The sequence below is a fragment of the Chlamydotis macqueenii genome, chromosome 12 (genome assembly GCF_036417535.1).
Source record: "Chlamydotis macqueenii isolate bChlMac1 chromosome 12, bChlMac1.mat, whole genome shotgun sequence".
In the NCBI taxonomy this organism is placed as follows: Eukaryota; Metazoa; Chordata; class Aves; order Otidiformes; family Otididae; genus Chlamydotis; species Chlamydotis macqueenii.
The window spans coordinates 9,205,030-9,222,370 of NC_141567.1; the positions used below are offsets into that span (position 1 = coordinate 9,205,030).

A 17,341-nucleotide genomic window follows, 5' to 3' on the forward strand; every position below is an offset into this window, starting at 1 on the left:
TAGTAAACATTGTAAAGAAAACAAGTTATGTGTAAATGTGCTTGCACCAGCTATTCCTCTCTTAGGCTTGATAATGAAGTTTCATTGTTTAAATTTTGGGTGTTAATATGTGGTTAAATTTATACAATCTTAGAAGCTTGAAATATTAGAGCTGAAGTTAAAAGAGGAAAGATGCCTCCATGTTTGGTTCCTAGTCCTTACTTTTACTAGCATAGGAATACTTGTCTGATCTTGGTTACATTTCTTAGGGAAGAGGACTTCTGCCACAGACATTTCACCTTTAGGAGAGTTTCTCTAATACTCAATGTCATTTTCCCTAAAGAAAAAGCACTGCAGAATTTAACAGCAATAACTGTGGAGAACATGACAGACATTACATTTTCAGGACTAAATTGAGATTAATATAACTTCCACATTCTTATCAAGGTATTTTATTGCATTTTATAGGAAGAATACAATTTTCTTTTAAATTATATGGGACACTTCAAAGAATAAGGTTGGAATTTCCTTAACAAATGCTTTTAAGACCTTCCTATCATAGTTCATGTTTCAAATTTAATCATTTTCTCTAAAGCTTATTTAGGCAAGTGTGGTCATCCATATGTGACGAAACAAATTTTAAAAGGGCATGTAATGTTCCAGTTCCGAGTACTTGGGTGGATGCGGTTGCTTAATATATACATATCATACTCAGTCCAACCTATCCAAGACTTTTGGATGAATTGGGTGCAATATATTAATTCAATTACAATGGCAACACAGATCAAAGAATGTAGCTGGGAGGTCTTATTAAAGTATGAGAGTTTATTAAAATGTCCCTGGTTTTGATTACACAGGATTAAAATGTCTGAAACTTCACTTAGCTTCTTCACATCCTCAGAAAAGAAATTCTGCTGGGGAAGTGTAGGGTCAAGATTTCAGACCTTGATTTTCAATTCTGTTAAACTGGAATTGTCATAAATTGGTAAGAAAGGCCAAAGACTTTTAAAATAGATTTTTACACTGATCATATATTCTTATTTGCTTCAATTTATTACCTTTTTCTTTTGTGATTTTTGTTTCTGGGCTTTATTTATTCCCATGGAATAAACCATTTTGGGAAGACTTCAGTTTCTTCAAAGGAAATAATAAAACCCCCCAACATTTCCCCATTTAAAAGAAATAAAAATCTTTTCAAAATTATTACTGCATGGCATGGGATGAAAACACATAGAAAGGTAGAAGTTCAGGTCTTCCAATTTGCACGCTGCTGCTGAACTTTCAAAGGAAAAGCGTAAATGAAAAGCAGGTACAGTATGCTGCAGTGCTCAGCTGATGTATTTCCACTTCTAGTGCCAAGATGCAGAATATACGTGTACACTGAGCACTAGTAGCAGTGGCAATAGCCTTCTACATTGGAAATAATCATTGCAAAGACACCTAACAGACATTCTCTGGTACATAATAACAAGATTGAGATAAAACTCACTTCTTTTAATTCGTTTACTTTCCTGTTGCTACACATGTCAACACTTGTTTGTAATTACATTAATATGGTAAGTGAAGCACCCCGTGTTGTGCCACATGAACAGTAAAAATTTTGCATATTGCTATCTTGCATGAGCATTATATTTTTCGCTTGGTATTGATACAGCGCTGTTTAATCTCTCAGCAAGTCCGGCGCTGTCCCTGCTTCTGTTGTGAGGAACCCCATTCCAAAGGAACGAGGCTTTCAAGGTTCACAGCTTGGCATGAACATGGAGAAACATGAATTCAGTAACTAGATTGATTTCATGCTTTCGTGTATATGTGTTCTTTGTACCACAGCAAAAGTAAAACACAGAGTACGCATTCCCACCATTACTAGAACATAATTTAAAGAGCAGAGATGTTTTTTTCTCTTCAGTTACCAGCGTTACAGATCTCACCACAGATATGGAAAGGCTCAGGATGACTTAGCAAGGAAGTAGTTTATTACTGATGAACAGAGAATAGTCCCATTCAGTTATGGATTTTTTCAAGGATTCTCAAAAACCCCGCTAATACTGCCTATTAAGACAGAGAAGATGGGGAGGAGAAAAAATCAATCTCATTTCTCAATCTATTTCAGTGAACAAAGAATTGCGTGTGGAACTGAACGGAGAGAGTCAATAAAGCTCACTGAAAACAAAAAAGAAAAGCTTTATTTGCATAATTATGTCTGAATCACAGTAGATCTGACAGAACATGTTCCATTCCAAGCCCTAAGGTCTTATTTAGGTGGAGCACAGTATCAAATATACTGGCTGGAATGTGCTGTCTCTGGGCTAATCCAACATCTCACGGGATATTACGCAAGGGCACAGCACACACAGTTGAATGGTTTCATGGGTTTATATTCAGTCATTGTTTGGCTTATTCCATACATCTGTCGAAAGCTACAATAGTGCACTGTCAGATCTCGCTGGGTTTGTTTCTTCCAGGGTGGCTTCCCTATCTGAAAACAGAAATGAAACAAGAAATATGAATGCCTTTCTGATAAGGGAGAGATAAGGCTTAACCCATGAATACTTGTGAACGCCTTCAGAAGACACTTCAGAAGTGCCTAATGCTTTAAGTTACGGTTTTAGAAGACATTGTACTAACATTATAGTATTAGGGGTTTAGCCCTGTAACCTTTATGCATGTATGTATATGACACACACGGACACTGACATAACGGAGGCTCATGGAAAAACTTTCATGAGCAGCATTACCTGTGCAATCGGAACACAAGACTTTACAGAAACCTCAAGGAACAGAGCTATGCTCTGTCTCCTGCAGCAGGGTAAGCCACTCTGAATATTCCTTTCCTCTTTAAAGGTAATAATCCAGAAATACTGTGACCAAGGTTCTTTAAAATGACAAAAGTATAGTTTTATCTGATTGAAAATAAGTTGTATTTACAAAATTGCCAATGTTAACCCAATCTGCTATTATTACCAGGGTAAATGTCTTAAAATAAGAATTAAGAATGCCTGCTGAGCATCCAAAACTCCACAGCATCAGAGGGCACTAAGGCAGTAAGATGCTTAGAAAAACAGCTCAAGATCTGATAGGCAAAAGCACAATAAATCAACGATAAAGTAAACTTTCTAGATAAGCAAGAGCGTTTAATGCTGCTCCGATTAAACTCATCTGCAGGAAATTAGTAAACACAGCCTCCATGCTTTCTCCATCTTTCTGCCAATTTACATCTTAATGGCTAAACTCTTTCAGGTTACTTATTCAGCAAAGCAAGGGATTGATTTGCAACTTTTCATTTTGAGTGCTTCCATTAACTTCTGCAGGGCCGTTCAGGGCAACTGAGCACAGCCACGGGGAGGTGTTTAAAGATTAACTGGCCTTCGCAGCGTTCCGGCGGTGTGAAAAATCCATCAAAATATATATTTTTTTTCAGTAGGACATACATACTACACGTGACTGCTGCAATTATTACACTGGTAGCTTTTCACAAATCTTGCTGTTTATTAATTCTGTGACACTGAGGTTTTTTCCCTTAAAGGTTCGAGTTAGGAGATTATGAGAAAAAGATCAGATTTCACTGAAAGTGTATTTTTAGTCCTTTTGTTTGTAAAGGAAAGCCTTAAAATGTGAGCTGAGTTACCAAGGATCAGTTGTTCTGTTGCACTACTTAGCTTCAGCATGAACATAGCATGAGGTAAAGCACTGGTTTTGGAGGGGTATGATGCTACAGTTCTTAAACTCCACCCGGAGGAGCGCAGAATAACCCGTCTCTGAATTCCTGGATTTTTTTTTTAGAGAACTCCAAGAGTTATTACATTTTTTCTTTATAATTCCAGGAAATTAGTCTCATTAACAACGGACTAAGATGTTTCTGCATAGCACTATCCATTTGAAGCACCAAGGCTTACATTCAGACATACACTCAGTGTATCTGTAACGTGAAGATGACACCATGGCTCCTCTTTTTTCCCTAAAGAAGCTCTAGGGCTCACCTCATGGGAACCCACAGACATGGCAGTCCTGAACCCCGCGCAGAGGAAGCGCTGGAGGCGTACGCACTCACGAGGCTCCATCCCACATCCACGTCCCAGAGGACATATCCCTGCCTCAGGGGAGATGAGATGTCATCATCTCGGGACAACAGGGATGGTGCTCATGGTTTCTAACAGTTCCCCTCCTGCACCCCCTCAGCGCTGCCTTCGGCTCTGGGTGGTGGTGAGCTGCACCCCAACCTCCCTCTCCGAAGTTTCAGGTGGGGGTGGGCAGCGCCCCAATCACCAGTCCTCAGTTTTGCGGGCAGCAGACAGCACCCCAACCCCCCTTTCTCAGTTTAGGGGGCGGCAGGCTGCACCCCACCTGCACCCCACGCCCCTCTCGCTGCCGCGCGGGCCTCCGCCAGAGACCTCTCCCTCAGGGGAGCCGTGAGCACCGCGGCCGCCGGTTCGAGCCCCGAGGCGGGGCGGCTGGTTTGGGAGCGGGACGAAGGGCACGTTCGCACGCCTAATTGCGGGGCGAGACGCGGGGGTGTGCGCAGCCCGCCCGGGCGCGGGCACAGCGCACATGTGCGGCCGCCCGGCACATGCTCACTGCGCGCGGCGCATGAGCAGACGCGGCGCGGGGGCCATCGGACATCTTGGGCCGCCCCGCACGGAGCGGGGAGCGCCGCCGCCAGGCCCTGGGGCGGGAGCAGCCCGCCGCCCCCGCGCCTCCCGGCCCGCCCTGGCGCCGGCTGCCTTCCCCTCCCCCGCCTCCCCCGGGCTGCTCAGAGCATCCCTCCTCCCCCCACCCTTGCATTTGTCTTAATTCTTCTCAGAGACAAGATGGCAACGCCGGCGGCGGTAAACCCTCCCGGTGAGTAGCTGCTGCTGCTGCTGCCGCCGTCGCCCCCGGCGCTGCAGGGAGTCCGTCTGGTCCCATGTGGCCCCGCCGCACAACACGTTCCCCCCTCCCCCGCCGTAGGCACACACCCACCCCTGGGGACGGCGCGGTCTCGGCAGCCCCGAGGGCGGGCGGCCCCCGCCGCTCTTCCCTGCGCCCCCGGGGGCGGCTGGCTGCGGGCCGGAGCGGGGCTCGGCAGCGGTACCGGCGGCGGGGAGAGCCGGGCCGCCCGCCCGCCCGCCGCGGGGAGCCCTCGGCGGGTTTGTGAGGCTGCGGGGGTCCGGCCGCCTCCTCTCGCTCCGGGTTGTTGCCGTTGGGTGTAGGCGCTGCAGAAATGAACAGTTTTGCATAAGCATACGCGGTCATAAGGGCAGGGAAAGGAGAGAGGATGGGGCGGTGGGTTTCGGGCAGCGTCTGCCCTGGGAATTGGTAGGAATATTTGCTTTCCCTGCCTCTATATTGGCTGTTTTGTTTTTTTTTTTTGTCGGGCAGCAAAACCAGCTTGCGAAGCATCACTTGGAACCGGCTCAGGGTGTCGAAACTGACCCAGGGCACCTCGGGGTGTGCAGGGTCTTTGCCACGTGTTTATTTTCTTGCCAAAGGATGCAATAAATACTTCCTGTTAATGCCACATCTATTAAGAGAACAAACTTACTGAAATTTTCTCTTCGAAGTTTTAGCGAGGGAAGACGTTGCCTGACGTTGTGTTACGTGACTGTGAGATGCAACATCTATTTTATTCAGTGCGTGACGGGGTAAAGGGAGTTTGGAGGAAATGTCATAGCATGTATTTTGGAGATGTACGTGGGTCAACTTGGTGTTGGATCAACAAGTATCCCGCACTAAAAATAAGTTGGACAATGGATCTTGCAGTGGGCTCAATGCTAATGAAGAATATTTTTATAAAAGGCGGATTCCAGTTTTACTTGTTTTAATATGTGGCCTCATCTTTCGTGGAGTTGAGTTCGATTCTAACAATTAAGGGTTTGCTTGAGTAAGTGCCAGCTAGTGTTTGAAGGTTGTTGTTCAGATTCAATCCTGCTGTACCTGGTTGTGTAGTTGTCGTACTGAAAGTAAATATTATGATATAAACAATTAATTTGGTTCAGTAAGTGTCAATAAAGTAGGCAGGAACAGATCTTTACCAATCAGATTAAATTTTAATACCAGAATTCTGCATATTAAATGAAAATCAATATTTAATGGAAAGTTATTAAATGAATACTTGTTTAGCTTCCAGGCTACCGTGTCACGCATGGTAACGGAGAGTTTCACTGCGTGCGCACGTAGCTGGAATCGGTGAGCTGTTCTATGGACAAAGTAGGGTACAAACAGCCTTTTTTGACTTAAGTTTGGTTTGCTGTTCTCCTACCTGCTCCTCCAAGCTATGCGCGGAAGGATCAGCCCTGACCACTTAGAGGTCTCTGCTGAATTAGAGTAGAGCCTGGTGGCCCTTGTGCACCGACCGTTTCTGCTTTCTGTTTTCTCCTGCCTGCAGCTGAAGCCACAAGAAGATGTGGTTGCACACAGGTACACAGGTACCGCAGAGCAGCCTCAGAGCTTCACAGCCGTTCTCCTGTGACTGCTTCATGAATTTAGAAAGTGGTGTGGGATTATGAAGAAACATAAAAAAAATATGAGGGAAATGAGAGCCAAGTGTGTTGGCTGTACGTGCAGTCATCTGACATAGTTAAAGTTGACTTCCAGTGTGGTCCTCAAGCTCTCTTAAGCACTGATTGCTGGTCCACCGGAAGGAAGAGGAAGTGAGTTGGTTGGTTTCCTGAAGTGAGCGAATACCTACTTCTGCAAGGCTGAGGTTGCAGAGCACCGTTTCACTCCTCGTTGAGGCAGCTGGAACGGATCTGAGCTGAGAGACAAACTCACTGGCTGCTAATGATCCTCCCACGTTTTCTGTGCGTGAGCGTTGCTGTCAGACAAATGTAGCTGTGCGTGGATGAAGTCAAGATGAGGTTTTGAGCTGTGAAGAGGAGAGGAGACCTTTGCTCTGTAGTGTAGTGCTGTCTTTGCTCTACCACGGGCAGCAGAAGATAGAGCTGTGTGAAACACTTTGGTTTATGCTGTGTTTTTTTTTTTTTTAAAGTCATAATCTATTGCTTTTGTTATTTTTCTGGATCAACTGCAAAGCAATGCAGAGAAACAACCAAAAGCTGTTGTGAGAGGGTTTTAACGCTGCTCTTTTCTCTTAGGGCCAGATCCTCAGATGGAGTAACATGAAAGCAGCCCTATTAGTATTGGTGACGCTGTGCTGCCTTACACCAGTTGACTTTCTGATCTGCAATGTTAGGGAAGCACAATAGAGAGATTAACTTGTTAAGCATCTTTAATGATGATTAGAAATTACAATATGATTAAATTTTTATTAAGCAATTGTCTGGGGTTCTAATAACAGTTGATAATTTAGGCAGGACATTAACTTGCAGCTACCACAGTACAAATACATGTGATTTTAGTCATATTCTAGATAGTGGCATGGGGATTCGCAGAGACAGAAAAGCTGAGTGTTCTGTAATTCTGGATGTGAAAGTCTTTCAGAGTGGGATCTCCTGGTACAGAACTGTGCGCTGCTCCGCAGCATCATCTCCTTCTCGTGTTAGAGGCAGATTTATCCATTTTCCCACTGATCTTTTTTAATGGAGAGTTTAAGTTATGAAAGTTCATGGGAGTGGGATCAGTTTGCAACCTGTCCAGGCTAGGGCTCACAGGAATTGCAGTGCCAGGGACTGAATTGTGGTGGGGGTAAGGCCATCTCTGTGGGCTTTCTGGGCTGTGTTAGATCTAAACTGATCGTTCTTTTTGGTGAAGGTGTTTGTCAGTAGCTACAAGTAGACATTGCAGTGACAAAACCCAGGGGCTCTGTGAGATAAGTCGTCTTTCTTCCTCTTCCCACATGCTTAACCTTGGGAATGGATGTGGTTAGAAGTACTTTGTTCGTTTGTCGTAATCTGGATGACTAACTGAAGTGTGAAACACAATACAGGTGTGTGGGAAGCTCATCTGCATTGGCACAAAGCATCAGAGTTAATTTATTTCCTCCTGAAATGAGATTGGCATATTAAATGGGATTTAAGAACAAAAAAAATTGTGGAGGTGTAACAAGCATTTCATAAATTACTGCTTGCGGCAAAGTAACTGAGTGCCATGTCTGTTTTAAATGTACATATTTTTGGAATGCAAACTTGTCTGTAACTGTTGCCACGTTGGGGTCGAGTTTTGCTTAACTTCAGTGCAGTACTTGATGTGGTGATTCTTGTATTAGCCAAGTTGGGATGAAAACATAAAACTCTTAATGAATTCCACATTGTCTTTTCCTGAGACATTATCTTGGGTGACGAGTTCCAATCTGGCTCAGTCTGATGGGTGGTCCCAGAGTGACAACTTTCTGCCATGGTCAGGTGATGTGAAATAAACTGGTTGTATCTTCTCAGTTCTTCCTCGTGAGGTATCCCTAGATGGAAGGGCCACCCTGAGTACTGCCCACAGGTGTGTTGCCAAATGCCACAAACTGGTAAGTCGAGTCAGAAGAAATCATGAGATTTCAGAGTTTATCTAGAGTTACACTGGAGGGTGGATCCCCTAGGATGCATTTTTGGCTGCTTTAGGGTTTTGTGTATCCTTAGAATTGTATTCTTATATTTAATTGGAAAAAAATAATTATGTTGTGCACATAATCACTTAAGCTCCTATAATGATTTATTTTTAAGCAGAATGCTTGAAGTCTAAAGATGTGGAGAACAAAATGTCCCTAGAAGGGCATCTACTAGATATGTGTTGAGACAGAGAGAGGCGGTGGGACATGAGAGAAACGAGTTGCCGTGGCTTAAGACATTACTGTTACAACCACAGTAGCTGAGGGGGGTTACAAAAAAACCAAGGTTGAACCTTGAAGAAAGATTATTAAAGATGCTCTCTTTACTTTCTGTTTATAGTGAGTTAACAGCAAATTTTGTGGTGTATCAGCAAACGCTTGTAACTCAGCCCTGCCTCTGCGCTCTTGTTTTAGGCAAGTGCATTGGGTTCTGGGAGTTGGTTTTGTTTGTGTGTGTTTGTTTGACTTGGGAGTTAAGTGGAGATAAATCATTCTCCTATTTCAGCTGGACATTCTGAGAATCAAATCATCTGTTAGCCAGTCTTACATTTGCACTCGAGTTACTAAGATATTAGGTGCTGTGGATGAGTTGTCTTGATGCTGCCCATTCCATATTCCCAAAAGGAATTGGCTTTCTGAAGTTGGCAATCTGGCTGTTCTTTAGCTTTGAAATGGATAAAAAAAAACCATCTACTTCAGTGTTTCGGACTTAAAAATTGTCTATTTAACACAGAGCCCAAAAGTTGTTTGTTTTATTGCAACAGTAGTAACAGCTTTGCTGTACGTTACAATATAGAGCATCCAGTAAACTCCAAAATCAATTTAGCGGCATCCTGAGGAGTAAATGGAATGTTCTGGTGATGGAGGTTATAATGAGCTCTGCTGTTTCTGGGATGTGGTAAAAAGTAGTCTTCTTTCTAAGATAATGTTAAAACAAAGGTCTCAAACATTGAGCACTCACTAGCTAGTGGGAGGTTTAACTTGCAGATATTTTTCTTCTCCTATTTTCATATCTTTTTTGCTGCAGAGCTGGTCCTTATTTCAGTCAGACTGTGGTATGAGATAGTAGTGCCTCTTGAATTGTTGTGGGATGATGTTTTGTCCATCAGCACTGTGTACTGAACAGTAACTTGCGCTGAAGAAATAGCATTTTTTGATATTTCTAATATATAGGGCATACAAAAGATTTCATTTCAGGATATCTCTTCTATTATAGAATATTTATTTAAATTTGCATATGTAGCTTGTGGTTAGTTCTAAATATTTTTTTTTTAAACAGAATGATGTTTTCCTGTGCCCCTTAATAAAAATTCAAAACAAACCAGATCTTGCTGATTTCTGCAATACTGGATGGTGTTGCTGATTTTTCTTTCCAGTAAGAAAAATTGCTGTAGAGATTAGGTAGCAGAGGAAAAGAAAAATAGTTCTTTCAAAAGAGTCAAGGCAAAATAACACTGTTGATGTAGTGATTATTGTTATTAAAAGGACAGAAATGAGGCTGTCATTATGAAGATGTATTCAGAGATTGTGCTTAAATAGCTTGTGAATATCAGATGCGTGCGTCGTTTAGGGTAATTTTGAGGGGCTTACTGCTTCATAACTGACAAGTTTAAGAATGGAAAATACATTCATTTAGTGCTACCTGCAGAATGTACAGTGTTGTTAAAGTTTGCAGTAGAAAAGGGAAAGAGGGGTCTTGAGTTTAAGAGATGGGAATTTAGATCTCAGATCTTCTTGTAGATCTCTGGCAGATTTTCCAGTCTATCTATAGCAAGGTGTCTTTGGGTGGCCAGCAGTATTTCGAGAGAGATGAATCAGCTCTGGATGAGCTGTTCTGTCTCGCCAGCACTGTGGAGCGCGGAGACGCTGCCTTGGGTGCAGAAGTGTGCAGGCAGCAACCCAAGCGACATTCTTTTTTTTTTGACGATAAGGGTGTGCTCAGTAAAGGTGATGTGAGAAAGAAATCTGCAAATGTACAGGTGCTCCTTCACCCATTCTGTAAGCTAATTTGTGCAAAAAAAAAATTAGATTTGCTGGATGATACAGGCAAAAAAAAAGTTGAAATTTCAGAAATCTTGGCTGGGCACTTGCTGTATAAACAATTGGTGCAGTTTACTTCTTGCCAACAGTATTTCCTTTGTTCAGATGCAAAGCATCTCCTGTCACCCCATCTGTATCAATTGTTCTGTCAAATGAGGAAAAGAAAGATTTTTATAAGGCTGTGTTTGTACATTTTAGATGGCTTCTGATTATAATCCAAATAAGATAGATGCATGTTGTTAGCAAAGAAAAAACTTAAAAAAAAAAAATCATTCATTTTCTCCATAGTTTAAAATAAAAATCCAAATTAAAATGAATTGATTGGATAAACCCATATGGACCAAATACCCTTTTTTTGGCTACTCCAGAAGGAACTGCTTTGTCACAAAATGTTACAGGATTTCAGCAAAATCTGATCTTTAAAGTGCATAAATTACACAGTTTGAAACTTCAGTACCAAACATAGAATGCCAATTTTTTAACAAGAGCTGATTCAAACTTTATTTTGGATAGTCAAAATTCCAAACGGATCTTGGTTTTATTGTTTACGTGGATTAATGGTGGCAGTCATGTGCTGGATAAAGAATTAGAAGCTGTTTTCAAGATAATTTCCTTCTTTTTTGTACCCAAAGCACACTAGTCTTCCTTGGGCAAAGCCATCTGCACAGGGAGAAAGAGAAATCCTTTGTTTTCTGTACTCTACATGTTGATGAATGTTTCTCAACTTCATGCTTCCTTTTTTTGTCCGCTTCTATTTCCGTTTTGCCTGGTTTTAGGATTTCTGTCCTACGGTTTCCATCCTGCTTTCCGCTTCCCTGCCTGTACCTTTCTCCCGGCTCCTGTGGCCGCCCTGTTGTAGCTGCGGCGCTGTGCTGAGCTGGGTGCTGACTTCAGTTACTGTTGTTCAAATGGAAATGAATCCTGGCATTGTCCTGGTGCTACTCCCGACTCTTTCAACAGCTTATAAATTCAGATTCCGTTCTATAGGCAGCATCTGAAGTCCCCCTTAAAGAAAAGTGGTCATTTTTCTGTTCTCAGTAGCAACTGAGCTGCCTTCCGTGTAACCCAGCAGGTACTGTAAGGTCTAACCAGTTGGCTGGATTAAGAGCTTCTATTAGCTTACATCTGCCCTGGGTGTGTGTATGTTGCTGTTTTGTTCAAGGACGGCTTGTAACGTTCATTTCAAATGTTTAAATTTGGGCTCCTGCAGTTTTTCTCATCTAAATGTCAACTGCTTGTGACAAATAGAATAATATAAAATAATTATAATTTTTTCCTCTAATCAGGCAAAAGGGGTGTTGAATTGTTTAATTACTGGCTTTGCCAGCATGCAGATGGGAAGGCTTATCAGGTAAGTTGTTCGTACAAAATGCCTGAAATGGATAGTAATTAACAACTGGCTCTTCATTGGTATGTTAATTACACTGCCATTTGTCCTGGTGCCTGTCCTTGTTTAAATGTTCAGTTGCACTGAACTGAAGCGTTCACTTCCTGGCAAACACAGAATGTATCAGAATAGTTTGACTCTCAGATATATGCAAATATTTTATGGGAGGAGGCATGCCAGTAAATCACTGAGCTGCAAAGAACAAAAACACTGCATATTTGTATTCCTCAGAGGTAAAAGCAAAACCTGTTTCTGTGCAATATACAGGCCTGATTTTGAAAAATGATCTCCAGTACTTTCCCAGTAATAATCCAGAACACAATTTCGTGGAAGTAGGTAATTTTAGGAACTTGTTACTGCTGTCTCTGTTAGTAAAGGTAGGTGGACATCTGGGTGCTATTAAGTGCCCTTGTAATGCATGTATTTTTAAAACTGTGTTGCCTGTAATATCTGGATGGAAGATCAAACTGAATGCCAAATGCTTTTAAAACTTAGGATAAAATGGATTGAATGCAAGGAGAATTAAAGAAACTTCTTATGAATAGATCACATCAGTAGTCTCAGATCTCATTTAACTTACAGTTTAATTATTTTGAGGATGCAGACTGTCTTCTGCTGTTTGGATGGTCCTTTGCAGAGTGTATCCCCAATCTCCAGATACTACTGCATGCAGTAAGTGAAAACAGACTGCATCTGGTATGCCTCTCAGTTATTCAGTAATGTCCTGAGGAGAGGCAGGCTGGTGAAGTTAAGTGGCTGACCAGCATGTCAGTATGAGGCTCGTATTTAATTTGTTAAGTTTCTGTCACACGGAAAGTGGTTAATCTGCCCACCACGCAGTGACCTTCAACACGTGGCAGAAATCAACCCCTGAAATTAAGTGCTGATTTTAACACGAGCTGTGGAAAGTGGATTACAATCATAAAATTAGGTATAAAATGGCACTAGCTACTGTGTGTCGCTGCTCTCTGAGTCATCTTTGATCTGCTTATTGACAAAAAAAAATTATTGCTGTTGGTACTGCAGAGCCAACAACATGGCCATGGACAAGCTGGATTTCCGTTGTTTAGTGTCCAACAGGCAAAGTTGCTAGCTCAATTTTGAGTTCAACTTTAAAGACTTAAAAGTACTGTTAGCTAGAAAAGCTTGGTTTCCAATGCTAAATTATTGCGTTCCCAACCACTGAGAGGCAGCTCATTTAACAGCAATCTGTGGAGGCTGGCCATGTGAGAGAGTTTGAGAAAATAGAGGTCACTCTGATGACTACTCCTGTGAGTCATGTTCATGTCATAGTATATGGGGACACCAATGGTTTCATCAGATTTAATTATTTTTTTTAAAGCATCTTTTAAGAGGTCACCTGGCCTTCTGCTACAGCTCTGTCAGCCTGAAAACGCTCTGCACTTTCTGCAGTGAGCAGTGGTTTGACCAGTAGAAAACAAGACTGTATAATGAAAACTTCCCTTTAGTTTTATGATATTTTCAGCAGCCTTAGGAATACAATGGCAAATTATTGGAGCTATGTAAAGGTTTCAGTGTTTCTGGGATAAATGTTCCTTTGCTAATTTGTTGATCTTTTCAGGTAAAACAGATAATTTTTCTGGTTTATGTAAAAAAAAAAAAAAAAAGAAGTTAATTTGCTGTGCAATCAAGTTTGTGGGAGCAGCAGTTGCATCTTAGCTGCATTGTATTTTTGCCTACCAGTGAAAGCCTGAAGTACGCATTTTCCTTGTTGAAATTAAAGTAAATGAACCATCACTAAGAAAAATGCAGGAACGTTTTCAAACTCTGAGGACTGGAAAAAAAACCTAGTTTCTGAATGCATGGATACGTTTAAAAGGCAGACTAAAGTCCTAATAATTATTTGCCGGCTCCTTTCTTGTAGACACCTTCTGAGAGCGAAGTTTCCGGGAAAATGGCTTTGGGGATGTCCGTGCTTCCTTGGCCGCGGGGCGTAGCTGGGGTGGCGCTCGGAGGTTGCCGTCCATGGTGCTGAAAGGGCACGGGGTCGGGGCGCCAGCGCGGCCGCGCCGCAGCCCTGCGGTGGGAGCGGGTTTGAGCTGCACCTCTGAGTGACAGCCGTTAGCAGCTGAGGTGTTGAGCACATCTTCTGTTCTCCTGGCGCTCACGTCATGGTGGTGATCTCCAGCAAAGACGACGGTGGACTGCTGGAATTAAGAATGTCTTAAATGAACGTAGCAATCTTCCCCAAATGCCACGTGTTGAGGCCTGCAGAATCCAAATTTCACAGTTCCTACACAAGTCCTTAAAAGCTGTCTAATGTCTCTGTAGATTCTCTAGCATCTATGAGTTAAGTTTGTTCCAAGTGAAACAGTTTCTCTTTGTTACATAGGCTTCTCACTAAGAACAAAACTTGCTAGCTCAGACGTGCTGCATTGAACCCCTATCCAAAAATAGCCCATCACAGGCATTTTAGAATAAAGAATAAAATTTCCATTATGAATACTTACAGAATAAGACTGCAATAGAGAATTTTCTTCCTTTGTTGTTGATGGGCATTGTGAAGTACTTAGGTTGATACAAGTCTTTAGGGCTCCTTGTAGTTTATTCAAGCTTGAGACTTGGTTCTTGAATGATCACAGCTGTGGATTTTATTTCTTCTGGACTTGCTATGCTCTGTGATGTCTTCCTGATACAACAAATGAGCCTGTGCCTTTCTGAGATGTACTAGTCTTCTGGTTAAATGTATCTTGATGTTCTTTCACTCTTCGAACAAGCTAACATCATACATTTCCAAATTGTTTCCTGACTCAGTACTTTAATTATTTTTTTTTCAGTGATGTTCTCCTTCTGCTTCTTAAGTCCTTTAGTTCTGTACTATAAATGGGACTGAGGCTTATGATGGTTTTTAACATTTTATTGAAAGCTGCCAGTTTGAATACCTTTGGCTCTCAAAATTTTTCCCTTTTGTTACTTGCGTTTCTCCTTCCAGATTCCATGCGTGTTTTAAAAAATGAGGGCATGTAAATATGAGAGTAATCTTTGAGATTAAGCAGCTGTAGGATGGCACTGTACAACAAAATCTTAGTGCTGGGATACAGTAGGTGAATTAAAAGATGGGTGGTATTACTTGTTGGCATTTTGGTTGAGTAGAATCAGTTGAAGATGTGTGAGTGGGTGGAAAGAACATTAACATGAAGTTCATGCTGAATTATGTTTTGCTTGAGGAAAGCTATTCATTAGTCTCATAGCTGGCACATGCCTTTTTATTCCTTCTCTAAAGTAGTATCTGACTCCTTTGATGAAAAGGTTGATATGACATTAAGGAATTGGTTCTGCCTCATCTATGGATGATGTGCAAAAGCCTTTCTGCCCTTGGCAGAAGTGAATAAGACATAGGCAACATGCCAGTCCTCACTTTGCTCTGGGAAGGGTGTACATGTGGTAAATGTTTCAGGGTACATGGAGTCATGACTCCATCTCTTGGAGTGTTACGTGTGGAGGTTAATAATGTTGTATCCAGGTTCAGCTCCAGAGCTCATTGTGTCTCCACCTAAACCCCTTTGTTGGTATTTGTTTTTCAAGATGATCTTAAGGACAAGATGTTCTTTCATCATTGCTAAATTTAAAACGACTGTGGTAATTATGAGTAAGAATTTCAGAGGCAAATAAATTATCACTGTGCAGGAAACTTATTGACTGTTAGAAGCTGCCTGCATTTTTCACTTTTATCGCTGGCTGGCCACCTCATGTCTGAGAGCTGACCAGGGAAAGAAGACAGTCTTGTGGTACAGGCACTGGACAGGGTTCAAATTTACTGCAGACTTCCTGCTTAACCTCTGACAAGCAATATCCCTGTAGCACAGTTAAGTCATCTGATTTTTGTTTCCATTTCTCTTACCTTCAGTTTGCGTGTTCAACTTATGAGACTATGTATTCTGAGATGCTTTTTTTCATATGTGTCTGTTATAAAATTACCTATTTGTAGGAGAGTGTGGAGTGCCTATCCTGGAGCAGGCAGAGAATATTTTTTTTTTCATTGTGATGTACTAATTGATAATGTTTCAGTAACAGAATTTTATTGCAACCACGTTTATGTTGGATTAGCAAAGACTTTTTCTCCCTTTTGGGAAGAAGAAGAGATAAAAAAAGCAGAACATACAGCTTCTTTCTCCTTGGAAACAGCAGATATTATTTATTCCAGGCACATGAATAACCATTAATTCGTATTTTCTTTGTACAGTAGGTATGATGGTGGGATAATGTGCTTTTTAAATGTCTTGACAAAATATACACATGAACATAGTATTTGTAGTGGTTTCTTGGTAAGTGCATTTTGCTGCCCCTAGTTGTTTGCTTTGTTGTGTAGAGTCCCTGTAGTAGCTGAAACCTGGTTGCCCACTTTGGCATTCAAACTCATTTTATATGTCCTTTGTACTTGTCTATGCTGCTCTTCAGTCAGCAAATACCAAAGCAAAAAAAAAACTTGGTTTGGTCAATATTTACAGACAAATACTCAGCTTGTTTTCTGACAAACATCCAGCTTGTTGATAGTGAGGTTTTTTCCAGGGTTGTTCTCCGCTTCTGTATTTGATGTATCCACAGAACTGTCTGTATACTTTTGGGAACAAGTGACTTGTAATGGATATTGAATCATGTTTAAAATTAATATGAGGACGTGGAAAAAATAATGTTTTGTGGTTATATGTTTGTTTATGTAGTAGGTCAGTGGTAGAACATCCAGCGAATGCTTGTATTTTGTAATTCTGAAAAAGCAGTAAGAGCATGGCCATCACAGCTGATCACTTCTTGAAAGCCTAGCAGAGCTTACCTGGAAGCATCATTTTCTCTCTTATTTTAAAATTAGTAATTTTAAAAAGCAAGGTACGAGATTCAGTATTATAAAAGCTATTCAGGAGACAGCTCTCTGAAGAAGTTAGGCAGAACAAGTTTTCCAAAATTCACGACAAATTCTTGATTGTGTAGTAAACCTAAAGTAACACTATGGAATTCTCTGCAGCAGAGCATAGCAGTATTTCATGTTTGCTATATGCCCGTGAAGGTTTCCTTTCCTGTTAAAATGAACTGAATATTTAATATGCAAGGCTTAGGCTGGGTTTTGAAAATGGAGTTAAATGTGTTTCTTTTCCCCTTGCAATTTTTGGACTGAAAACATTACATTAGAAATTGTGAGGAAAGGGAGAAGTACTAAACCACACCCTGTTTTTAGAACATGTTTTGTGATGCATAGTGATATTCTTTTTAGGGTGTTTCACATAAATGTTCTTATTCTTGGTAATAAATTGGGTTGTGGAAACACCTGAAAGGCCAATTAATTATCATAACATCAAATCAGCATCATTTGCTTGTTGATCAAGCAGAACTGAAGTCATTAGTGCTATCAATAAAGTACTGTTTAATGAAAACAATAGCATTTTGATTACCCAGCAGTGCCCAAGGACACTGTAAATATACTGATAATTAAGTATTTGGTAATGCAAGTT

The 17,341-nt window shown here is 41.4% G+C and overlaps 1 protein-coding gene across 2 annotated transcripts in view; it reads left to right on the forward strand.

The window, feature by feature from the left end:
• Nucleotides 1-4,724: 4,724 nt before the first annotated feature.
• Nucleotides 4,725-17,341, forward strand: part of ARNT2 (aryl hydrocarbon receptor nuclear translocator 2) — a 105,337-nt gene continuing 92,720 nt past the window's right edge. For both annotated transcript variants that reach the window (XM_086757381.1, XM_086757383.1), the window contains exon 1: nt 4,725-4,815. In XM_086757381.1, the coding sequence (XP_086613507.1) occupies nt 4,785-4,815 (31 nt within the window). In that variant the 5' untranslated portion in view covers nt 4,725-4,784. The remainder of the gene's footprint in view (nt 4,816-17,341) is intronic.